Source organism: Chiloscyllium punctatum, chromosome 1, assembly GCF_047496795.1.
Source record: "Chiloscyllium punctatum isolate Juve2018m chromosome 1, sChiPun1.3, whole genome shotgun sequence".
Taxonomy (NCBI): Eukaryota; Metazoa; Chordata; class Chondrichthyes; order Orectolobiformes; family Hemiscylliidae; genus Chiloscyllium; species Chiloscyllium punctatum.
Window position 1 is genome coordinate 40,054,488 of NC_092739.1, and position 27,143 is coordinate 40,081,630.

The 27,143-nt window shown below is 39.6% G+C and overlaps 1 protein-coding gene across 9 annotated transcripts in view; it reads right to left on the minus strand.

The window, feature by feature from the left end:
* wdfy3 (WD repeat and FYVE domain containing 3) overlaps positions 1 to 27,143 on the minus strand; it is a 406,146-nt gene that overhangs the window by 215,330 nt on the left and 163,673 nt on the right. For 4 of the 9 annotated variants that reach the window (XM_072594588.1, XM_072594579.1, XM_072594607.1 and 1 more), the window contains exons 13-18: positions 23,799 to 23,882; positions 12,729 to 12,915; positions 9,150 to 9,364; positions 6,917 to 7,029; positions 4,665 to 4,899; positions 759 to 862 (exon numbers count right to left, since the gene is read on the minus strand). In XM_072594588.1, the coding sequence (XP_072450689.1) occupies positions 759 to 862; positions 4,665 to 4,899; positions 6,917 to 7,029; positions 9,150 to 9,364; positions 12,729 to 12,915; positions 23,799 to 23,882 (938 nt within the window). The remainder of the gene's footprint in view (positions 1 to 758; positions 863 to 4,664; positions 4,900 to 6,916; positions 7,030 to 9,149; positions 9,365 to 12,728; positions 12,916 to 23,798; positions 23,883 to 27,143) is intronic. The other 5 variants (XM_072594597.1, XM_072594977.1, XM_072594653.1 and 2 more) reach the window with 2 other exon arrangements.

Sequence of the window (27,143 nt, forward strand, 5' to 3'; positions counted from 1 at the left end):
TCCAAATTGTTTGCAACTGTGATGTCACATTTGATCACGAGATGAACTTTAGATCTCATAACTGTGCCATCTCTATTACAGTGCCTGACTATGACTACACCTTGTTCCATTCCATGTTCCATTGAAACAGTCATTATGCCTTTGATTAGCCCTAAACTTGACTTTTCTAAAGTTCTGTTGGCTTGTTTCCCCACAGTAAACTAGAGATTATTGAAAATCATGTTATACATGTTTTAACTCACTGCATGTCCCATTGTTAGCATACCTATTAGTTCAACAAAAATATTCTTGATTAAAAAAGATTCTTTGTTTACAAATCTACTCCAGCCCCACAACCCTGTGAGATGGCTGCATTTTCCGAATTCAGGCCATTTGATTGCCTAGGCCACAATCTCTGAAATTATCTCCTGATACCATTCCACATCTCTGCACTGGTTTCCTTCTTAAAGGCACTCCTTGAAACCTACCTCTCTGACTCAATTCTCCTTGTGGTTTGGTGTCATACTTATGCCTTGGGATGTTTCATTACACTAAAAGACATTGTGGATAATGTTGTGGTTCAGTTTCATATTTATGCCTTTGGATGTTTCATTACAAGGCATATTGTGGATAATATTGTGGTTGATGTTTGTGTGCACTTATTTCAGTTTTATTTTTAAAAGCTAAATGAATCCTACCACTCACGCATGTATTTCCCATACCTGGCCCTGCAATCAATATTAAAGTATGACTGCTACTGTCACACATTTCATTTTTACCTGCACCAAGTCCACTGGTAACAGCTCCATCATTAACACCTCCTGCAGCGGTGGCAGTGTTGTTAGGTGCATTATGGGGAGCCAAACTAGGCAAGAACAGGCAGCTGAAAAAGAGAAAGTAAAGTACCTGTGAAGGCATTGCAAGGAGAAAGAATGACCACTACAACGGAACCTCCATTAACAATAACAACCGTGATTTGAATTAACAATAATTAATTGACTGAAACTATTTTGGAATATTTAATGGACGTGACACGAGCTTTTTCATCCTCCTCCAAGTTCCAACTTGTAATCTTTACTAGGCTGTAAAGGCAGGATTTCTTTTTCACCAATGGGCAGGTGGTGATCAATTGCTTCTGGAACCACAGTGATCCACATAATATAATTACACCTAGTGAGCTGGTTGGTTGAAATTTTAGGATTTTGACGAAGCAATAGTGTAAAAACAGAAATATAGTTTCAAGTCAAAATGGTGTGCTGACTTGAATGGAAACTTGCAGGTGATGGCTTTCACATGTTGCACTCTTGTGGTACTTCTAGGTTGTAAAACTTGCAAGTTTGAAAAGTACAGTCAAGAAGCCTTGGCATGTTGCTAAAATGCATTATGTTGACGGAGGAAGAGCATGTTTAGAAGATCATGGATTAAGTGCCTTGCTTTGTCCTGGATGATGTTAAGCTTCTTGATTGTTGTTCCACATGCGGAAAAGTAGAAAGTTCTCTATCACACTCCTGACACTGAAAAGAATGGAGGGGCTTGAGAAGTGACTAGGTGAATTACTCACCACAGAAGTAATTCACATATGCTATAGGCATTGTATTAAACGGTGGTTTCAGTTGACCTGGTGATCAACATTAACATTGGAGATGCTGATGCTTGGTTTTCAGTGGTCATAAATTCAAGTCAATATCAAGGGAAGCTGGTTAGATAATAGGAGATGGTCAGATTGTCAGAGATAGTCGTTAAATCAATTTGGCTAGAGCTAAGAAATTATAAAAATACAATTATATTTCTCAGTGTCTTATACAGTCCGCTAAATGGCAGCATAGATGTACAGAAACAAACCTTCATGGAAATTAGAGAAGTGTAAAAATTATATAGTTATAAAAGGTGCAATTGATTATTCTGAATATAAATTGGGTTTGTAGGGTGAAGGACAGAGAAGGGCAAGCGTTCCTACAGTGTGCACAGAAATTTTTTCTACAGCATTACATTTCTAGTCCAACAGGAAAGGGAGCTAGGCTGGGTTTTTGAAAATTCATTGGATGAATAAGATCAAATTTCAGGGGAAAGAACTTTTAGGGGATTGCGATAACCGTAACATAAAATGACTACATGAAAAGGAGATGAAAAACCCAGAGTCAGCATAATAAATTGTTGAAAGCTAACTTCAACAGGAAAGACTGGTCTGGGTCAAATAAATGGGAATCAAGATTGGCAGGTAAAGCAGTAGCTTAGCAATTATCTACCTTGAAATAAAGAAATGGCTTGCGAACAGACAAGGTAAACACCCTCAAAACAGAAAGGTAGCACAAACAAATGTAGAACTCCGTGGATACCAAAGAAGTAGAAATTTGATAAAGAACGAACGTTATGACCAATGTCAGAAAACGCAATTGAAAACCAGGCTGAATATAACAGGTTCAAACAGATGGCGAAGTATAAATAAGATAGGCAAAGAGCAAGTATGAAAAGAGACCAGTGGCTAATATTAGGAGAAAATTCTGAAGTCTTCTATAACCATTTAAATAGTAAAAGGATACACAAGGAAGCATGTAACATTTTAGAGACTAAAAAATGGATTGATACATGGAGAAAGAAGCTTAGTAGTAAGCAAATATTTTGTCGGACAATGTAAAACATAAAAAAGACATTGACAAGTTGTTGGAGTGCACAGATAAGTGGCAGATGAAGCTCAATACAGAGAAATGTGAAGGTGCTAGCATTTTGGTAGGAAGAACATCGACAGCCAAAATTAAATAAAGCATGCAATTCAAAGCGAAAAGTGGAGCAGATGACTTGCCCTTATAACGTCATAAATTATTAAAAGTTGACAGGACAGGTTGAGGGAATGGCTAATAAAGCATGAAGTATCCTAAAGCTTTATTAACAGGACAATGAGTGTGTGATTTAGGAGACTATGTTGAATTTGTATAAGACACCATTTTAACACTATAGTATTATGTCCACTTCCAGTACCACATCTCAGGAAAATGCAAACACATTGGAGAGAGTGCAGAAGAGGTTCTGAGAATGATTTCAGGGATGAGGGATTTCAGTTATGAAAATAAGATTGGAGAAGTTGGGACTACTTTCCTGGGGAAGAGAAGATTTGAAAGCAGTAATCAAAGGAGTCTCAATAGAATAAAGAGGGAGAAAATGTTCTACTTGCAAGAATCAAGAATGAGGTGTCACAGATCTGAAGCAATTGGTAAAGGAGCAAAAGCGATACAAGAAAACATTTTCATGCAACGAGTAGTTGGAATCTGGAATACACTGCCCGAGTGTTAAGGAGGCAGTTTTAAATTAAGACATTCAAAATGAAATTAAACAAGTACTTTAAGAGGAACAAATGAGAAGGCAGGAGAAAGGCAGTAAGAAAGATGCTCATATAGAGAATTGGCACAGACATAATGGGCTGAAATGGCTTCTTTCTGCATTGTAACATTGTGAAATATTACTTGCCACTTACCATCCCAAGCCTAATACTGTCCAGATTTTGGAGGCCCAGACTACTTCAGTATCTTAACAGCTGAAAATGATACTGAACACCGCAATTATTGGTTAACATTCCCACTGCTGACCTTACGTTTAAAGGAACGTCTGATGAACTAACTGATAGTAGGTAAAGGTGGCTGGGTCTGGAGCATTACCCTGAGGAACCTGGGGCTGAGATGACAAATCTGAAACAATGCAACTACCTGCTTTTGTATTTAGTATGACTCAACAAATGGAGAGATATTTTCCTAATTTCCACTAATTTTAATTTTGATCAAACTCCTTGATGCTACACTCAATCTAATTGCAACCTGTCTTGATGTCAACTGGAGCCAAACTCACTGCACCTCTGGAATTTAGTTTGATTGCCAATATTTGAAATAATGTTGTAATGAGAGCCGGAGGGCAGTGGCTTTACAGGAACCCAAAGAGAGCACTGGTGAGCAGGTTGTGCTGGGTAAATGAAACATGTATTGCAATCAACAATATTTTTCATCATTTCAACAATAGGGCTGATTGGCCAGATTCCAATGCTTCTTTCAGAGAAAGGAAAAGGACTCTCTCAGTCAATAAGTGGAATTTATCAGACTATCAAGAGTCTATAAATTTTGTTCTTCCATATTTTTTCAGTAAAACATTGGATTCAGAAATTATTCTCGATATAATATAAATAACAGACTCAATTTATGTCCAACTGACAATATTCAGTTGTACCAGACATCAGTGCCTCATGCAAAGCTCTGTGCATGAAAGTTCTGACAGACAACTGGTGCACAAATAATGAAGATTCCACAATTCCACATTTATGATCAAAGTCTACTGATATCAATTAGGACATGAAAACATGTGCTTACAATTTATACAGATTACAAAGTAGCACCCGGAGTGGTTAAGGAAATTTATGTCATTTACTTTGAACTCAGACATTAAATTAAAAATATCAATACTCCTCTGCAGTACCTTAAACATTTTGTGACTTTACTTTGGATGCACAAGTTTCTGAATATGCAAGTACAATTCAACCACTTGAAACTTCTTCCTGCTGGATTCAGATTTTCTTTTCAATATTAAACTGATCCCCACTCCCTTTTTTTTTAAACATTATCTAATGGTTAATTTTAAGTACCACAAAATCAGTAGAAGATTGTAATAATCTAGCTTTTTCTTTAAGTTTAGCAAGCAATACTCACCCAAACCCTTCCAGAGCTGTATCAAATTCCACAAATGCTGGGGTGACTAATGAACCATGAAGCCTAATATCATGTGGTGTAGTCATGGATACTAAGCACTTCACTCTGGTCAGAGGTACTGTACTGCCTTCTGTCCCTTTGAGCAAACTTTTGCTAATCCTGTAGTGAGTGTTATCTTCATTCAAGCAAAATACAATATCAGAACCAAAGCCATCCAGAGATGTGGTCATATTCCCTTTAAAAAAAACAGAAATGGGTAAGGACATTCAAACAGTAGGGGAGATGACTCAGCCCTTTTTCCTTTGATATAGATTTCTTTTTTAAAACTATGTACTCTCACTCATTAGGTACAAAAATAGGGTAATTCTCAACTTTGCCACCTGTGCTGAAATGGATCAGTTGCCCATTGCAGAACTCATCTAATTTTGGTTGCAGTATTTTTATTAGTACAAAGACTGTGTGTTTTAGACCAGGTGAGAGATGAGTTCTGGATGGTAAAGATGAAAAATATACTCAAAGATTTACCATCAAATATAGTTTGTAAGGTGGAAGAGTACAACAAACATGAACATGGCGATTCATAGTTAAATATCACACAACACCAGGTTATAGTCCAAAAGGTTTAATTGGAAGCTCTAGCTTCCAATTAAAACTTCCCTACTCTTATACTCCAACCCTGTTGAAATAAGAGCCAGCAACTTGTCAGCCTTCCCGATTATCTACTGCACCTCTATGCTAGCATTCTGTGTTTCATGCAAAGTACCCCTAAGTCCTTTTGTGTTGCAGCTTTCTGTAGTCTCTCTCTATTTAAATTAAGTTTTCTCTTGTTGTCCCTTCCAAAATGACATCTTCACCTTTTCCCATATTTTACTCCATTTGCCAACTTTTTGCCCACATACTTAATTTACCAATATCGCTCTGTAACCTGTTGTATCTCTCTCAACTGCCTTTCCAGCTATTTTTGTGCCATCTGCAAATCACTTACTATTCACTTACTTCCTCCAAGTCATTAATATATTGTGAACAGTTGCAATCCCAGCACTGATTCCTGTAGAACCCCATTGGTTACAGATCACCAACCTGAAAAAGAACACCATATCCCCTCTCACTGTTTCCTGTCCCTGAGCATTCTCTATCCAAGCCAGTATTTTACTTCCAACATTGTGAACTCTTATGTTCAAGTCTTAACCTTTTGTGACTGCCTTCTGGAAGTCCAAAAACAACACGTTTACTGGTTCCCCTCTTCCTTATCTGGTTGACACCTCCTCAAAAAACTCAATGAATTAGTCACACAACTTCCCTTTCATGAAGTTATGCTGACTCTGCTTGATTGGTTATAATTTTCCAAATGTTCTGCTATTACTTCCTTAATAATTGATTCCAAAGGATAAGGAATGCTTTTTCAAATGTACTTCTGACAAGTATTTATGGGAATAAGTAGATTAGCTCACTAACAAATATCCTCAGTAAAACAAATGATGATTATGATTTTGATGGAATTTGTAGAATAAATAAATGGGTATATTAAAAGAGAATCCCAGAGAGAGATAGCATTTAAGCCACAAGATACTGAAAAGATTTGAGACACTGACAATCATCTTGAGTCGTTACAGAGGCACCAGAAGTAGTTCATCAACAGCACTGGAATGGGAGAATGATAGTGTGGATAAATTTACATTGGCAAGTTTTCATTACACAAGTCAAAGTAAGAGTTTTATAATAGTAAACATTTGACACAAAAACGTAACAATACAGTTGCAGGAAATCTGGAGCAAGCACAGAAATTGAAGAAGAAACTCATGTCTCACAACATCTGTGGAAAGAGAAACAGAGCTAAAGTTTTGAGTCTGATATGACTCTTCTCCAGAACTGCAGTGGACCATTAATCCAAGAATCTTGAGCTCAAATCTTGCTATCACAAATTGGAAAAACAAATGCAATAAATTTGAGTAACTGTCAGATTGTTGTAAAAATTTAAATGGTTCACAAATATACTTTAGAAAAGAAAACCTCCCAGTCTCCTGTCTGGTTTACATGTGACTTTAATCTCACATAAAACAGTAGGCCTTTAAAGCGCTCTGGGCAACTACAGATGGCAATAAAAAAGGTCTGCATCGAGTGAAGAGATTTTTTAAAAAATCAAAACATCTATTTCTGTGATATTATTCAAAATAAAGTGGAAAGCTATGAAGTTCCAGAGAAGCACTTAAAAAGGGATTTTACAAAATATGAGTGCATATTATACAGCATACCTCTCATATCTGCATCACAACTTAAAGAGCTTGGCTTGTGGACTCTATACACATTGATCAACTTCTTATCCCAGGCCCCACAATTCAATGGATTACCAAGGCGGAGAAATTCTCTGAAGGCAAATAATACAAATAGAATCAATACCAACAGAACAAAGCAATACATCTTTAAACATTTAAATTAATTTAAGGGTTACTGAATTTGCCCTCATCACAATAAATAATTGTTTATAGTTTATGTTTATTCACAAATGTACCCATCCCAGCAAACCAGTTTTATCATTTTTCATAAATTATGATTAATTAAACATCATTAAATTGTACTCTGCTCCAAATTCATTACAACCAGAGAAGATGACAAGTGACTTGCTTCCACCAATTTTTAACAACAGTATGCTTAATGGGAGCATGATAACCATCACTCCAATTTTTCCTCAGTTATTTGAGGAATCACTAGGGCTTCGGGCAGTACTTCCTTTGTCAATGTATCGTGAAGTAGCCAAACGTGTACTGAATATAGGAATAGAATATCTAGGATAAGCATGTGAAGTAAGTTGGCAAATGCCTTGAAGAAAAGTACTCGTACAGATCTATATACCTGCATTTGATACTTTCCAGTCAAAAAATATATTAATTGCTCATTTTACTATTCACTAAATTCTAACTTCCCATAGGATTCATCTCAATTAAAGTATCAAACCATAATCATTTATACTACGCCATTATAAAAAGAATAATTACAACAACTTGCTTTTTAAAAAAAACCCTCCTAGGCCTCAAGATATTTTAGTTGGGGGGGGGGGGGGGGGGGGAGACAGGAAGTGAAACCACTAGCTGGAGATGCTCTGCCTAAGTTTATAGTGACAATGAAGCTAAAAGGCAAAAATCTACAATGAAACCAAGTTATAACAGGCTTGTAAGAAAGACAGTGAAGGATCAGTGTTTGGTAGCAGATAGTGCAGTGTCAAATGTTGTAGATAGAATGAAAGGGTATAATGTGCTTTGGTCACAGTAACAGCTTATGTCATTTGTAATCTTCTAAGTGTTCTACCAGGCAATAGAATCCAAACACAAAGTTTCAGGAAAGAGAATGTGGCTGTGGTAGTGAGTTTGTTTCACGACATAGTTGAAGAGCTTCAGGGCAAAGGAAATGACCTGGGAGTTGCAGTGGGAGAGGGACTCCCTGATATTCTTGTAGAGAGAGGAGGAAAACTTCTTCAAGGCAGGCATCCTTGCAAGAGGATTCGCAGTAGGGTTAAAATCAACCAGGTAAAAACAATGACTGCAGATGCTGGAAACCAGATTCTGGATTAGTGGTGCTGGAAGAGCACAGCAGTTCAGGCAGCATCCAAGTAGCTTCGAAATTGACGTTTCGGGCAAAAGCCCTTCATCAGCAATAAAGGCAGTAAGCCTGAAGCGTGGAGAGATAAGCTAGAGGAGGGCGATTACGATCACATTGCTATTTGTGACAGCTTGCTGCCCACAAATTGGCTGCCATGTTTTCTACATCAATTACTACATTTGAACAATACTTCATGGACTGTAAAACAACTTACAACATTCTAACATCATGCCTCGCTTTCATGTCTTGCTCTCAATCAAATTGATCTCCTGGTAGCATAACTCCCTGCCAGATATGCAAAGTATGCACGGTTGGGGAAAGATGAAACTAGTTAGGGAAAAGGTAGTGTAACAAAAGAATAGGGCAAAAAAATGTCAGGAAACCCCTTAGTAGGGAAAAGCAACTGCGACTCATATTTGATCAACAAGGTGTGGTAACTGTTTTTGTTCCTCAACTGAAATTTGGTTCTAAAAAAAGTTATGGCAAGTTAAGACTTGACTTCTATCCAACTTCAAACTTCTGGTGAATTGATGATGTTTGGATGGGGTTGAACAACATCTATATTTGGAGGTGGGTGGAGAACCTTGTGCTTTGTTCATTGCGTTTGTGAACTTATTGTAAAAACTTGCCTTTTATTAAATGTTCACTTAGCAAAAAATTGGAACCAAGGAAAGCTGTAATTTGACATGCCTGACATAGCTGCCACAAAATGAAGGCTATCGCTAACCCATCTGACAGCTAATGTTCAAAAATGGAGAAGATTTGACTAAAGATTGTTGACTATAACTTTAACTTTTCTAATATTGCTGTGACAAATTCCTAATAGTCTTCAATATCTTAAACATCCAAGATTAATTTGAACCTTCACAGCATGGTATACACATAGCTTACCTAAGGACCACTGGTTCTAATGACTGTGAAGCCAATCGCTCAAACATTCTTTGGAGTGGTGGGTGCAGAGGATGATCTTCATCAGATAGAGCAGAACTACATCTATGTAGAAGTCGTTCAAGAAGCCCTGCTTCACACATCACTTGTTGATTTCTCTCTGAATGGATGAGTGACTGTAAGATATTGGCCACTGCAAGCTGAAGATCTATTGCATACTAAGACAGACAAGAAATAAGTATTAAAAATGCAGGTAAAGAAAAAAAACCAACTCAGCTCCTAGAACATAGAACAGGACAGCACAGAAACAAACCCTTTGGCCCACTGTGTCTATACTAACGGTGATGTCATTCTAAACTAATTCCATCTGCATGTACGAGATCATATCCCTTTATTCCCTGCCTGTTCACGTCTGTCTATAGGCCTCTAAAACATTGCTATCATATCTGCTTCAACTACCTCCCCAGATAGCATATTCCAGGCAACTACCACCCTCCTGTGTAAAAAACGTGTACCTCGCTGACACAGTGATTCTGAAGGGAGTCAATCTGTGTCACTCATGGAAAAAAAGTGCCATGCCGTAACAGAGAAGATGACAGATCTTGCTTCCTTAAACATACAGTGGTGTAAAAATATACTAGATCTAAAAATAATATTGTAAAACTATGGTCAGGATTGTTAAAAATAATTGAGAATCTTTTGATGTACTCAAACCATTCCATTCACTGAGCATTAATGAGTAGGGATTAACTACTAGTTATCTAACTCAAATTAAAGGGCTTTCTAATTTGGAATGTTTTGAGGTGCATTTCAACCCATCATTTTCCTAAGCTCTTTATTAATATAGCTTTTATTGAAAAGAGGTTCAAAATCAAACAAACTCACTGCTAGAGAATAATTGCTCAGAGGAAACTCAAAGAGACGCACTTCAAACACAGTCAAATTTCTTACATGTCACACTTGCTTCACAGAAACTACTTAGTTTGAAGGGGTTTTGTAAATGTCTTTGCTGCCACTTCTGTCAAATCTACATCATAAAACAGTTTCCCTTAACATCACTGTTTCAGCATTGCCTTATGCAAAGTTATGAGTATACTATGTTTTTTTTAAAAAAAACAAAACTTAATTTTGTAACCTCTACATTGAAACATTTGAATGATCCCAAAGGGTCAATAAAATGTTTTCTTAACAATCCAGCAGATGGCAAACTTTAGTTAATATTCACATGCATATACTACTTCTATGCCATTAGCACCACTTAAACAATAGTTAATAATATTATTTTAGATATTATTTGAGTAATTATTTTATTTGAAGACATTTGAAGTTGGCATTATACAAACTAATTCTGTCCATCAAACGTCCAATTAACATTAAGTGTCAAGTAGTTTATGCAAGTCTGTCATACATGGCAATATTTTCTATACGTAATAGATTTCTATAGAATCCAATCACTCAAATATGTTTGAGTGTGAGAAAAATGGTTGAATCAAATTAATTTGTACTTTTGAGTATCGCTTTCAGATGTTTAAATAAAAGAAAGATTGGGCTTCAAGAACGAGATAGACATGCTGGTTATTCAGATATCCAGATTTTACTGCAGCTCTGCTATTTTCCAGTTCTAATAGACATGGATCATGACACAAACAACAAATTAGCAGGTATACTGCATTAGTTCATAAAAGTTATCAGTTGTTGCAGTACTTAATCCTTTTGAAGAGGTAAGAGCAAGTTGTATAGCCTTCTTTTGGCGTTAATTTGCGTCCTCTCAGCTAGAAAACAAATGGCATCATTGGATGTTTCCTGGCCTGAAGGATGGTGGGATTGGGAATCATAAAATACATTAATTTGCTACTGTCAATAAGGATACATATTTGATTGTTTGGAGGACTCGAAGTTTGATGGTATGTGGAAAATTTATTTTCTGAAGTACTGTGTAAATACCTGGATGTTTTTCTTTCAATTGATCACTTTGGAGATTAGGCAAACAATGTGGTGCCAGGAACTCTGATCTTGAGAGAAGCCTCTGAGGGAGTTTGTCTGAATGTGCCCTAAATGCCTACATCTTCACTGAACTCAGAGACAACTGTCCAAATCCAGTGTTCTGTCCACACGTACCAAAATGCCAGATTGAACATTTCACACATTATCATGTTGCTTTCAAGAATTCACAATTATTGACCAGAGAGAATATTTTTTGTTTTCCCCAAGTCAATTTCTGTAGAAATGTGTGTACACGTGTTGTACTGGGTGGACAAAGTCAGAAGTCATATGACAGCAGGTTACACTCCAACAGGTATATTTGAAATCACAAGCTTTCAAAGCACTGCTCCTTTATCAGGTGAAGTGGCTGTGGGGCAAATTGATATCTGTCAGGAGTGTGCTGTCAGTGACTCCTTCACCTGACAAAGGAGCAGTGCTCCAAAAGCTTGCAGAGTTCTGAGGAAGGGTTATCAGACCCGAAACATCAACTCTGATTTCTCTACACAGATGCTGCCAGACCTGAGCTTTTCTAGCAACTTGTTTTTGTTTCCGACTTACAGCATCTGCAATTCTTTCGGTCATGTGACTTCTGACTGGTGTATACACTTGTGCCTAAATGTGCTGGATTATTATGAACAGTATGCGTTAACCAGTTTGACATCTTTGTTGAAGTTTTATAATAAATCAACAATTCTTTGTTAAAGAAACTTGATTAATGAATCTTTTTACCCAAAACGTTATACAGATAAATTATAGCTGTTGGCCACATTGATAACTGGGAAAAACATTTAAATTTACATTGTGACCAGTGGAACAGTGGGCCTAGAGGGAAACAGAGCACTTTTCAAATCTAAATCTTATTGGCATTCAGTTATCATTAACCAAAAGGTCCAAACATTATGTAGAATGAGTTCAGAATTGAATTTGGGTAAGATATAATCCCTTGATTGTAGCCCCATCATCTGTGGGGTTAACTTTTCATTTAGACAATGAAGAAAAACAAAGAAGCAGAGAATATGGAGATAAATGGTAAACTGAGTAAATTTTCTAATGTGTAAAGAGATGCCATTTGATAAACGGTTTTGCAACCTAAAATCTGCACTATATTTTTGCAGGGTTTTAAAATATCAAAATTTAAACATAATTTAGGAAATTAATACATTCTGCTCCACTGCTGACCATATTGCCCACCGTACAATTAAGATCTCCACAAACTTTCAGGTGTATAAGCTCACATCCATTTCTGGCAAAACTGAAGATTCTTTGCCCCTCACCAAGAAGCCAATATTAGCTTTAGGGTAAAGAAATACGTGGGATATTTTGTTCTGAAGCATGAAAAGGAATCAGAACATATGGCTGTTGAAGTCAAGTCAATCATTAAATTGAAAACTTATTACATAAGAAAAAGGAAAAGACAGTTCATATTGGAAAAAAATTGGGAAAAGGTGATTTTACTTTATTGCAATTATAAAAAAATTCTGTCCGAATTTAGTTGAATGTTATGACTAAGAAGATACATACATCTAATCATAGCAAAGTTAAACTAGTCAGTGGTGAAAATTCTAACATTTCAGTAATAGTTTTATTTTTAAATCTCACCTTTCCTACCTCAAATTGTTCACTGACACTCACTGAGACCAACAAGTCTAACATGGCAAGCACAGCTCCAGGATGTATGATGACTGGATCAGAAGAATGCAAGGAAGTTAATGCATTTTGTAGCTTTACTTCTGTGACAGATTTGGCTGGGAACACAGGAGGTGTTGACACTGCGTGATAGCCTGGTCTACAAAAGAAATAAATACATAGCCATTGCCATGTGGTTATTTTGAGTGAAGAGTTACAAAATAAAAATGTCAAACATTTCTATATTTTTGCAGAAATTTCATATTACTCATTTATATATTCCTATTACTGTGCATTTATGCCATTCTGAAGTCAACACTAGCCTTTTTTAATCAAACAGACACACCAGAAATAAAATATTGCATGGCTTCTATTTCCTGATACCCAACTGCCCTACTTTCAAAAGATTATAAAGAGTGAGATAATTAGATAGCAACTTCAATTTGCAGAATAGTTGGTTCTCACACTTCAAAATGAGTGTCAAACATGTATCCACCATCATTAGAAGATTACATTTCAAGAGAGAATGATGCTTTAAATATTTCAGGAAGTATTATTCAAAAAACAAGCAAATGCATTTATTGAATTTAAATTTAACCACAAAAAACTGTCTTGCTGTCATATTAACATATTACCACTTCAGCTTTTGGTTTTAAAAATCAATATCTTTCTTTTCTTTACATAAGTTATCTTTAAACATCTAACCTGCTGTTGATTTAACAACAAAGGCTTCAAATTGAATGACAAAAGGTGAAGAAACTCAGCAAAACGCACATCTCGTTTTACAATGCTAAATCTACCCATACTTTTCAGCATTCAGATATCTTATTAGATCTGTATAGCTTCAAACCCTCAATCTCAAGAGATCATAAGACATAACAGCAGAAATAAGGCCATTTAGCCCACAAGTCTGCATTGTCATTCAATCATGACTGATACGTTTCTCAACCCCATCCTCCTGTTTTCTCCTCTTAACCCTTGACACTCAAGAACCTAACTATCTCAGTCTTAAATATACTCAATGACTGGCCTCCACAGCCTTCTGTGACAATGAATTCCACAGATTCACCATTGTACGGCTGAAGTTTCTCCCTATCTCCATTCTAAAGAGTCTTCCCTTTACTCTGAGGCTATGCCCTCGGGTTCTGATCTCACCTATTGGAAACATCTTCCCAATCTCTATTCTGTTCAGGCCATTTTATTTTGTATGTTTGAATTAGATGCCCCTCATTTTTCTAATCTCCATCAAATGTAGATTCAGAGTCCTCAAACATTCCTCATAAATTAAGCTTTTCATTCCTAAGACCATTCTTCTGAACCTCCTCTGAACATGGTCTGGGGCCAGAACATCATTTCTGAGATAAAGGGCCCAAAACGACACACAATACTCTAAATGTGGTCTGACCAGAGTCTTATAGAGCCTCAGAAGTACATCCCTGCTCTTATATTCAATTCTTCTCAAAATGAACGCATCATTGCATTGGTTTTCCTAATTAGTGGCTCAACCTGCAACTTTACTTTGAGAGAATCCTGGACTAGAACTTCCAAGTCTCTTTGCACTTTAGACTTCTGGATTTTCTCCCCATTTAGTAAATAGTCCATGCCTTTATTCTCCCTACCAAACTGCATGACCTCACACTTTCCCCCATTGTACTCCCTCTGCCACTTCTTTGCCCATGTTCCTCACCTGTCCATATCTTTCTTCCCATCTCCTCAATGCTACCAGTCCCTCTACCTATCTTTGTATCATCTGCAAACTTAGCCAGAATGCCCTCAGTTCCTTCATCTGGATTGTTAATGCATAAAAGGGAAAAGTTGTGGTCCCAACACAGCCTTGCAGAACATCATGTGTCACTGGGTGCAATGAGAAGGACTCTTTTATCCCCACACCCTGCTTTCTGCCAAATGGCCAAGCTTCTATACCTGCCAGCACCTTGCTTCTGATACTATGGGCCCTCATCTTACTCAACAGCCTCTCTGTGGCACCTCGTCAAAGGCCTTCTTGAACTCCAGGTAAATAACATCCATTGACTCTCCTTGGTCCAACCTGTTCATTACTTCCCTAAAGAATTCTAGCTGATTTATCAGGCATGACCTCCCCTTGATGAGGCCATGCTGACTTTGCCCTATTTTACTAAACATTTCCAAGTATTCAGAAATCTCATCCTTCACTATGGATTCTAGTACCTTACCCATGACCGAGGTTAGGCTAATCAGTCTGCCTTACTCCCTTATAAAGGGGTGTCACATTAGTGATTTTCCAGTCCTCTGGGACCTCCCTACTCTAGAAATTCCTGCAAGAGTACCACTAATGCCTCCACTAACTCTTCTATCTCCCTTAGAACTCTGGGGTGTAGCCCATTTGGTCCAGGTGATTTATCCACCTTCAGGCCATTCAGTTTGTCTAGCAACTTCTCTTAGTGCAGGCCACCATACTCAGCTCTGTCCCCTCACCCACTTGACTTTTTATTACTCGTGTCTTCCACCATGAAGATTGACATGAAATAATTATTTTAGTTCCTCAGCCATTTCCTTGCTCCCCACTACAATATGTCCAGCATCATTTTCCAGTGGCCCAATGTCAACTTTTGCCTTTCTTTGGCCCTTTATATATCTAAGGTGTTATGAAAGGTTTAAGAGGTACTGTACCTTTAAGAGAGTTGAAAGCTAGCAAGGACTTAGATGGGCATAGGGAGTCTGGAACAAAGTAACAATGTAACACTTGATCGGAATACCTAGCACTGGCTGGGTTGCTACGAGACAAAAACCAAATTCAAATTTGGCCATTTAGTTTAAATTATACCCTCAAGATACCAAACTCCAATCATGTTTGAACGTGGTATTTTGACAATATTAAAACCAATGATGTTTTGGGGTATAAGTATCAGACCGTTTGAATGGTTAGTCAGAGCTGCAAGGAGAACTGCCAAAAGACCAGATGTAGGCTGCTAGTAAGAACGATCTGAGATACACCTGTCTGGAAAAGGAGTTTGCACAGAAAAAAAAACACTGAGCTAGATAGCAAATCTAGAGCACAACAGCTAGGTGGTTTTGAAATGACTTATTTGGTAAACCTTATTTGGGATTTTATCAGACCAATATTATAAAGGGGAAGGTAAAAGATAGGTTTAAGTAAATGAGTTGTAAATGGCTGTTAGTTTATTATTCTCTGTTACACTTTAAAAAATAAAGTTGTTAACTTTTACTTTAAATAGTGACTTTTGGGATAGTTCTTTGCCTCTCAAATTTTCACAGTTTACAGCACGGAGAAAACCTTTTGTGTTGCTGGTTTAAATTAGCAGTGGGTTTAATCCAGTGTCCTAACAGTTTGGGGGCTCGTGCAGGATTTGAACAATTTTAGACAGATTTGAATAGATTTGGAGAATGAAAAAGCCCAGTGGATTTAAACACTTGCAGGCTAGTGCCCTAGATCTTTAAATAGGTAGGTGAGGCAATTTGTTTAATTTTGGTGATTTGTGGTTGATTAAATTCAAAGTGAAAGAAATGGCTCTTAAAATTGCTAAAGAGGTTCTGGGATTTGATGATGATTCTCAACTTTGACAAGAAAGTTTGGAAGGAAAGAAAACGGCCATACATTTAGAATTAGCAAATAAGTTAGATTTGGGTTTAAACAAGGAGAAAAGTAAAGCTGAAAATGTAAAGGAGTTACTTAAACACTTAGGTGTGTCAGAGAAACAGACAAGTGCAGTAGAAGTAGAAAAACTTAAATTACATTGAGGTAAATGGAGATAGAAGATAAACAGAGAGAGGGAGAGAGGATAAACAGAGAGAAGGTTTTTAGCTGAGCAAAGAAGAAGAAGAAAGGGACAGACAAAAAGAGAGAATTTGAACTTGAGAAGTTGCGACTTAGTCAGCAAAGTCAAGTTAACAGCATGTAGCTTAAAAGAAAAGATAGTGAGATATACAAATATGTCAAAACTTTGCCACATTTTCATGAAAGATGTTGAAGCCTTCTTTATTTCATTTGAAAATTGGCTAGGCAGAGGGAGTAGTCCAGGATTTATATGTAAAGCTAGTTCAGACTAAACTGGTAGGCAGAGCTTGTGAGGTATTTGCTGTGCAGGCAGATGAGGAGTCAAGAGATTACGAAGAGGTTAAACAGGCTATTTTAAGTGCTTATGAATTGGTACCAGAAGCAAATAGACAGCAGTTCAGAAACTAAGGAGGAACCAAGTCAAAATTATGTTGAGTTTGAAAGAATTAAACATTGCCATTTTGATCAATGGGTGCATGCTTTAAAAATAGGTAAGACATTTGAAGCTCTGAGAGATTCTGCTGCTGGAGTTTAAAAACTCACTTCCAGAGACGGTAAGAATTCACATGGAGGAACAGAAAGTTCAGAAAGTGAGAAGGGCAGCAGAATTAGATTAGATTAGATTACTTACAGTGTGGAAACAGTCCCTTCGACCCCACAAGTCCACACCGACCCTCCGAAGAGCAACCCACCCAGACCCATTTCCCCTACAACTAACACTACAGGCAATTTAGCATGGCTAATTCACCTAACCTGCACATTTTTAGACTGTGGAAGGAAACCGAAGCACCCGGAGAAAACCCACACAGACACAAAGAATGTGCAAACTCCACACAGACAGTTGCCTGAGGCAGGAATTGAACCCAGGTCTCTGGTGCTGTGAGGCAGCAGTGCTAACCACTGTGCCGCCCATTAGTAGAATAGTAGATGAGTACATGATGGTGCATAAGACAAGCTTCCGGCCCAGAATTTCGTCCTGTGAGGGATAGAAGTTGGGAGTAGGGGGAGATTGTAAATTACCAAAACAAGAGTACAGAACACTGGTAAGAATTTACCACAGGTTAAAAAAGAAGCCCAAGAGGGTGGAAAGGAGGTGAAAGGTCTCAGGTGTTTCCACAGTGGTAAAGTGGGGCACAAAATCACAGTGCTGGTTGTTAAAAAAAAGGGCACTGTGGGGGAAAAAAATGTGGTGAAAGAAGGTAAGCCAGTTATCAACATCCTGGGGGTTATCATTGACCAGAAATCCAAATAGACTTGCAGCCTAATCAATGGATATAAGAGCAGGTCTGAGGCTAGGAATACTGTGGCGAGTAACTCATTGCCTGACTCCCCAAAGCCTGTCCATAATCTACAAGACACAAGTCAGGAGTGGGATGCAACACTCCTCACTTACCTGGATAGGTGCAGCTCCAACAACATTCAAGAGGCTTCACACAATCGAGGACAAAGCAGCCTGCTTGATTGACACCTCTGCTACAAACATCCACTTCTTCCACCACCAATGGTCAGTAGCAACAGTATGTACTATCCACAAGATGCACTGCAGAAATTCACCAACGATCCTTAGAAAGCACCTTCCAAACCCACATCCTCTCCCATTTGAAATTACAAGGGCAATAGATATGTAGGAAAACCACTAGCTACAATTCCCCTCCAAGCCAATCACCATGCCATCCTGGAAATATAATCACCATTCCTTCTGTGTCACTGGATCTAAATCCTGAAATTCTCTTCCTAACAGCACTGTTGGTCTACTTACAGCAGATGTATGGCAGCAGTTCAAGGAGGTAGCGCACCATAGCATTCTCAAGGCCAACTAGGGATGGGTAATAAATGTTGGCCAGCTACACCCACGTCCAATACATGAACAGAAAAGGTGGCTTGAAACACAGTGTTTTGCATAACCTCCCTTGTGAGGTGCACAGGCTAAGAAGATCAATGATGTTTGGAACACCAGTCTCCATAAATTTTGCTTCAAAATTGTTTGGAGCTTGGAATCTCTGCTCCAAAGGTATATGGAATCCATCATGTCAGGCAACCACATAGAACAACCAAAAAACAAATGGCAAATGTTTGGTTTAACAGATGACTTGCAGCTAAATGATAAGGTACACAAGACAGCACTGTTTAAGATGGAACATAATTGGTTGAACACCAATAGAGTTTCCCTCCAAGAGGCCAAGCTTGTCAAAAGCAGACCAGTGATAGAGGAAATACATGAGCCAAGCATAGGCTTTGCTGCAATTGGCTAGTCTCTATGACAGATCCTCAGCCTCATTTCACCAATGGTTCAGAACGCATTGTCTCCATCAGCTACTCAACTAAAACAACAACCAGTTAACTATGAATATCTATGATAAAATCCAATAGAGGTGAAAACCAGTTCAATAAGATGCTTCACACTTCTATTATCAGAACTTCCAAGTTGAAACATCTTCCCCCTCCCGCCCCCCCCTAGAGATTTCAATGCAATAGAGGACGCACATCATGAGACCTCCCACCTCAGATGATGATGCTCTTAGAAAGACATACAAGAACAAAAGCCATTTGAGCTTTGCTACTATGCTGGTGCTTTGCATGGCTAATACTTTATTTTGTAACAAAGCAAAGGTCTGTTGGGTTGTTCAAGGTCAGAGCACTAGCACCAGCTAGATCTCATCATTATTAGGGATCTCTCTCCGATTAGCATTCGCATTGAACACAGGCACCACAGCACATAGTGATAGAGGCCACTCCTGGGGTGTGCATCAGGATTAGGATGCAACAGTTGAAACCTTTACAGTCAAAGCAGAGGTGTCACCATTAACTCATCTGCAATACTGCCTACCTGAATAAAAATCAAAAATTCCTCAACTCAATTGAGCAGATGCTTTTTGGTGTTTGAACAGAGGAGTGGAGAAGCAAAATGGTTCACACTTTAAGACATCATTTATGAAACCACACAATCAGCACAGAGGCAGCAAGAGCTGACTGTTTTGAGGCTAACATCACAGTGAGGAACAGGTCAGTGAAGCCAAGTGACCATTTGTAATAACGACAAAAGAGATTTAAAGAGATCTGAAAACACAAGGAACTGGTCAAAAAAAAATCCAATACATCGTTGGATGGTGTGTCAATTACTACTGGTTACAACTCTACCAGAATTTCTAGAAATCCTGTGAAAGAGAATGCTTGGGACATACATGAAAGATTTTTTGCCTTTTTGATTGTATCACTAAAGGAAATGGCTCCAGTAAAAACAAAGGCAGGGAAGATTATCAGAGTTGGAGAAGTGGGTGGAGTACTTTAAACTGTGCTTTCTGAGAAATTGCCTATCATTGCAGTGTTGATATTGCACCCGTAATGTAATTGAGCAAAACGAGTGACTTGCTTACCATGAGTTGCTAGGTTCTAATGTTAAACCATCTGAACACATCAAGCATGGGAAACTAGCATTCTTGCAGTATCTCCATACAATTTCCATGTGTGCTGAAGGAAGAGGCCAGTATCCAAAATACAAAGTTTGTGATTTTGTACAAGAACATGAACAACTCTATAATTATAATTATTGAGGCATCATCCTGTTAACTATTGGAAAAACGATTCATTTATATTACACTGGTCATTGTAGATGTTATGTAATGCTTCTACACTAAATCCCAGTATGGTTTTGGAAGTATCAAGATACACAAACTTCTCCTTTCAACAGTGGCAAAAGCAGCATCGTGAACAAGGGTGACCACTTTATATCGTGTCCCAATTGATCTCACAAAGGCATTTAACACAATGCAAACAAATGCAATCTAGTTAAGCTATAAAATACTAGCTGGCCACCTAATCTGCTCAGGTTGATATTCTCTTTCCATAACTTCATGGATAAGGTCAGCTATCACAGTGCAAAATAAGAACCTTTGAGATCCACACTGGGGTGCAGCATGATTTTTAAAAAATGCAGCTGTCAAAAGTCTGAAACAAAAACAGAAATTGTTAGAGAAACTCAGCATCTCTGGAGAGAAAGCAGATATTTGGATTCAGTGACCCTTCTTCAGTAGGGTGTAACAGTTCTGTCCTGGTATGCTTCTGAATATTCTTCTCTTGACTGCTATCACATGCCATCAAGCATCCTCTACCTTCCCATTGAGGATGTCTATTTACATGCCAAAACTGACAAAAGGTATTGCAGTCAAAAAGCATGGCGGTGGAAAAGCACAGCAGGTCAAGCAGCATCCAAACAGCAGGTGGTTTTGGACATAAGCCCTTCATCAGGAATGTGTGGGGCTGCTGATAGATAAGTAGGAGGGTGGGGTCGGACTATGGGTGGCAGAAATGGTGTAAGATAATGCACTGTATCCACAGGCTAAAGGTAAGGACCAAGGGGGTTCTATCCTTGTTGTGGTTGGAGGAATGGGGTTCAAGGGCACAGGTACAGGAAGTGGAGGAGATGCAATGGAGGGCATTTTTGCTGACCTGGGAAGGCAAATTGCAGTCCTTGAAATAGGAGGCCATCTGGGATGTCCTGGAATGGAACTGCTCCTCCTGGGAGCACATACAGCAGAGATGGAGGAATTCGGAGTAAGGGACAGAATTTTTAAAGGGGGAGCGGAGTGCTGGGAGGAGGCCCTATTTCAAGGACCACAATTTCCCCTCCCATTTAGTTAACAATGCCCTCCAGCGCATCTTCTCCACTTCCCACACCTGTGTGTTTGGAACCCCACCCCTCCAAACGCAGCAAGGATAGAACTCCCAAGTTCTCTCCTTCCACCTCACTAGTCTCCAGATGGTGCGCATTATCCTACATATTTCCGCCACATACAATCAGACCCCACCTCTACAGAGATATATTTTCCTCCCTACCCCTATCAACATTCCATAGAGACCATTACCTCTGCGACTCCCTGGTTAGGTCCACACCTACGAACCCACTCTCCACTCCCGGCACTTTCTCTTGCCACTGCAAGAGGTGTTAAAAGTTTGCACCCACACTCCCCACCGCATCCCCCCTCCCCCTCACCTCCATCCAAGACTCCAAAGGATCCTTCCACATGCAGCAGAGACTTTCCTGCACATCCAAACACCTTATCTACTATATCCATTGCACTCGATGTGGTCTCCTCTACATTGGGGAGATAGGATGCCAACTCATGGAACATTTCAGGAAACATCTCTGGGACACGCACTAAACAATCCTACCACCCTGTGGATGACCACTTCAACTCCCCCTCCCACTCAGCCAAGGACATGCACATCCTGGGCCGCCTCCTCCGCCAAATCCAAGCTACCCGACGTCTGGAGGAAGAACGCCTCATCTTCAGTCTTGGGACTCTCCAACAACATGGCATCAACATTCTTCATCTCCCCTCCCGCCACCTCATCCCACATCCAACCCTCCAACTCCGCACCACCCTCTTCAACTGTCCTACCAGTCCATCTTCCATCCCACCTATCCACTCCATCCTTCCCTCCAACCTATCACCATGACTCCTCACCTGCATCCAAATATCATCTTCCCAGTTACCTCCCCTCTTCCCCCCCCCCCCCCCGAAACCGTCTCCCCCATGCCTACCCCATCCTCCTATTTATCTCTTAGCCCCCTTCTCTCCCCACCACACTGCTGATGAAGGGCTTATGCCCGAAACACCGATTCTCCTGTTCCTCAGATGCTGCCCGACTTGCTGTGCTTTTCCAGCACCACACTTCTTGACTGTGATCTCCAGCATCTGCAGTCCTCACTTACTTTCTCCTAGAAAGCATTGCAGCCTTGTTCATCTGAAATTCAAGACAAAGGTGAGCCAAGTCTTGTTCGAAAAGATTCTCTACACTGATGTTGCTGCACTAGCACGCCATACTGAGAAACATGTTCCGTGAGAAATGGAGAGACTCCTTCATGCCTTTAAAGAGAATTTGGTCTGGTCATCTACATGTGGAAGTCACACTGCAGGATATTGCAATACTGCCTCTATCTGCAATGACAGTGAGACACTGGAGGTTGCAGACCCCTTCACCTAAGCCCCAGAAACATCCACAGTTTGTCAACTGAGGGTGAAATGAATACAAAATGAAAAATATTAAGCTGTTATGCTCAACAACATAAAAAAGTGTGTGGGGAATAATATCACCCTGACTGAGTATACCAAACTGCAAGGCTACCATCCTGCTTCCTTAACCCACTCCACTGCAGTGGCAAGATCTGGACAACATTTGCTAGGCAAGAGAAATGGCTGAAAATGTCCACCTTCGTGCTCTCATACAAAACCTCAATCTCTTGACAGGAAAAAGTCACCAGCTCAAAAGATCCCAGTGTGTGCTAACTCCATCTACCTCCACTAATTGTTAATACAATATAATTTTTGTTGGCTCATCTATATTGATTGGAACACTTAAGAGCATTAGTAATGAGTAGAAACAAAAGGTTCAGCTAGCCAAGAAGGGGGCCAAAGAAAGCAAAGGTCAGCAAATCACCACCTTCTCAGCCACTGTCTTGCTCCACAACAAGTGCTGACAGTTGTCAAAACAGATGCTTAAGTGACACTGGGTCTACTTAAAGTTGAAGACCATGGCACAAATCAGCACCTTAGGAGTTGCAAGGCTACTACAGGTTGGTCACTTTGGATTGTATAGCAACTACAGTTATCATTTTGGCTTCCTTCTTCCAGATAAGTTCATACCTCAATTAAGAAAGTTTAAACAAAATGACTTTAAAGCTTGTTCTTAAATTGGGCAGGTCCCATCCAATTTTAGAACAGTGGACTGCACACATCAAGAACTAAAATTTGAATGCCTACTAGAATTGGCATTGAAATGCTTGGCAAAATAACTGGTTAGGTACATTGCTGGTAGATGGCCATTCACTGCTCATGGCTTACCATATTAATATAAAAATCTAGGGTCTCTCTTAATGGTTCGCTCATGTCCTTTTGGGAAGGAAATCTACCATCCTTACCCGGTTTGGCCTATATGTGACTCCAGTAGCTATGTAGTTGACACTCAAATACTCTCTGGCCAATTGGGGATGGACAATAAATGCTGGCCTGGCCAGTGAAGGGCACATCTCATGAATGAATTTAAAAAATTTAATATGAAGATACCACCAAGAAACCTGCAAGTCCCATCATCTTGTAGTAGTTGGAGGACAGCAGCATAGAAAAAAGCAAGACAGATTTTTTTTTAAATAAAGGAGAACATACATTAATCACTGATGAAGATAGAGGAGTAAAGTTACACAACATTAAAAATATGAGGTACATCAATATTAGAAAAAATGGGCTTAATTATCCCTACTGGGCGAATACCTTTTTCTGGACAGAACTGGAGTACTCCAAGGAGAGGGAAGGGAAGTCTCATGTGTCAAACAAGGCGGAACTTGTTCAGCAAGACTATAAACAAAAGAAAAAGCAAACATTGTTGGACAAAGATTGTTAGGAAGAAGAAATAAGCATAAGTTTGTTAGTGGAATTACAGCTAAGATTGCAAATTGGTTGAGGAAACAATTTGAAAAGCAGGACAAAAAGCAGTTTAAAATGGATGAAAAAATGTAAACAGAAAAAAGGGGTACAGACATTAAAAACAAATCAAGTTTGAGTAGATATGATTATAAACATTGCAAAAAGTGAGTAAGAAATATGTGCGTACATATAAAATATACATTACTAAATATACTTCAAAAGTTGGAACCCGTTTCAAGTGCAAGGAAGTTAAGTTTTGCATTTTTTAAACCATGCAACCCAAAAAATGCTTTGCCAGCTTTTGAAATAGCAGTGGATTACAAGAATAATCTTGAATCAAAACACAAATTCACACAAAAAAAACTTGCACATAGGCTGGAAAATATTAACTGAAAATAGTTACCAGTCGGGCTCATACACAAATGTCAAGATTCAGCTGAAACCATTGAATGCATTCTTTAAAATTTGTACTCGAGTTAACTCTTAAACTAACATACCACTTTCACTTGACACTCAGTCAAGATTTAACAAAATGCATATACAATATTGGACTTAAGTGTTTGTGGCATTGTTTTTCAGGAAACTGGGAAAACTAGGATAACAATTATTCTTTTTTCATAGAATCCCTAGTGTAGAAGCAGGCTATTCAGCCCATCGAATCCACAATGACTCTCCAAACAGCATATCACCCAGACCCAACCCCCACTGCCCTATCCTTGTAACCTCGCATTTCCCATGGCTAATCCAACTAACCGACACATCCCTGGACACTATGGGCAATTTAGCATGGCCGATCCATCTAACCTGCACATCTTTGGACTGTGGAAGGAAACTACAGCACCTGGAGGAAACCCAGAGACACTGGGAGAATGTGCAAACTCCACCCGACAGTCACCAGAGGTTGAAATCGAACCCAGGTCCCTGGCACTGAGGGGGAGCAGTGCTAATTACTGAGCCATGGTGCAGAATCTTAATAAGCACAACAACCAATTCCAAATGGCAATAATCACTCCAGTGTCAATGATATGGGATAGTACGATTATGCAGGTAGTCTCTGCCACTTCACTGAGGAATTCATGCAATTCTTTTCAACAGCTGTAAGACCTACATTATTATGTTCTAACTATATATTTCAGTGTCAGATTACTCAATCCTTATCGCTGGATATGCCCAGCTCCATGGGCAGTACGGACTCAACTGAAGTGATAACATACTATTACACAGACAAAAGGGAGGGTCCTGGGAATCCTTAACATCAATTGTAAACCCACGAGGTTTCATAGGATCAGGTCAAACATGAATAAGGTAACCTCCTCCTAATTACCATCCTACCATGTCACTGCAATCTGATAAATGAGTAATCCTCCAAGTTGAACACCGCTTTGAAGAAGCACGAAGAATGGTGAGGATACAGAATGGGAAATACATTGAAGTCACTGATACCAACAGCATTTCAGTAGCACCACCTCAGACTGAGTTGAACAAGTCCTGAAGGACAGCTGCCAGGCAGGGCTGGTGGCTAGTGTGAAATAGCCAACGTGAGAGAAAAACCTATCAACCTACCTACTCCAGATTCTTCTTTCCATGGCAAGGTTGGTAACGGTGACTCCAACACAGTATCAGTGCATATACAGTCCTGTCTTCACACTGAAGATGCCATCAACCATGCCAAATTAAATAGATTCAGAACAAAGGTACAGCTCAAAACTATTTGAGGTGCTATGAACCAATAATACCAATCATAATCATCACTGGTGTTGTCCTCGCCATATTAACTGCAACAGTTAAAAGGCACCATCCTTCTCAAGGGCAACTGAAATGGACAATCAAATAAGCTGGCTAAGTCAATAGCAAACAATTCTCATTAATGAGTAAATCATGAATATTCTTTTTCTCTAATAATTGTGTCCACCAATTAAATCATACACATACCTGTGAACACAATTATCTTTCCCCAGTTTACAATAATTTGTAAACAAAACATCCCATACACCATCAACTCCTTATTGACTCTTCACCATCAATGCAGGTCTATTCACAAAAATTCCTGTTTTCACTGCAGAAGTACTAGTCCTAATCCAGGAATTCCTAACGTTAGCACTACTGATCTGCTAAAAGCTAAGTATATCACATCCACAAAATTTACATGGTCAATCTGGTGTACCATTTCCTCAAGAGCATCTTTCAGGAAAGATCTCTTTCATGATTCTTTTTATCATCTTGGCTGGGCAATTATAGTAGAAAGTGAGTACTGCAGATGCTGGATATCAGAGCTGAAAATGTGGTGCTGGAAAAGTGTAGCAGGTCAGGCAGCATCCAAGGAGCAGGAGAATCGACGTTTCGGGCATAAGCCCTTCTTCAGGAATGAGGAAAATGTGCCAAGCAGGCCAAGATAAAAGGTAGGGAGGAGGGACTTGGGGGAGGGGCGCTGGATATGCGATAGGTGGAAGGAGGTTAAGGTGAGGGTGATAGGCCGGAGTGGGGGTGGGGGCAGAGAGGTCAGGAAGATTGCAGGTTCGGAAGGTGGTGCTGAGTTTGAGGGTAGGGACTGAGACAAGGTAGGGGGGGGGGAAGAGAAGAGGGGAAATGAGGAATCTGGAGAAATCTGAGTTCATTCCTTGTGGTTGGAGGGTTCCTAGGCGGAAGATGAGGTGCTCTTCCTCCAGCCGTCATGTTGCTATGGTCTGGCGATGGAGGAGTTCAAGGACCTGCATGTCCTTGGCGGAGTGGGAGGGGGAGTTGAAGTGTTGAGCCACGGAGTGGTTGGGTTGGTTGGTCTGGGTGTCCCAGAGGTGTTCTCTGAAATGTTCTGCAAGTAGGCGGCCTGTCTCCCCAATATAGAGGAGGCCACATCGGGTGCAGTGGATGCAGTAAATGATGTGTGTGGAGGTGCAGGTGAATTTGTGGCAGATATGGAAGGATCCCTTGGGGCCTTGCCGGGAAGTAAGGGGGGAGGCATGGGCGCAAGTTTTGCATTTCTTGCGGTTGCAGGGGAAGGTGCCGGGAGTAGAGGTTGAGTTGGTGGGAGATGTGGACCTGACGAGGGAGTCATGGAGGGAGTGGTCTTTTCGGAACGCTGATAGGGGAGGGGAGGGAAATATATCCCTGGTGGTGGGGTCCGTTTGGAGGTGGCGGAAATGACGACGGATGATATGCTGTACATGGAGGTTGGTGGGGTGGTAGGTGAGGACC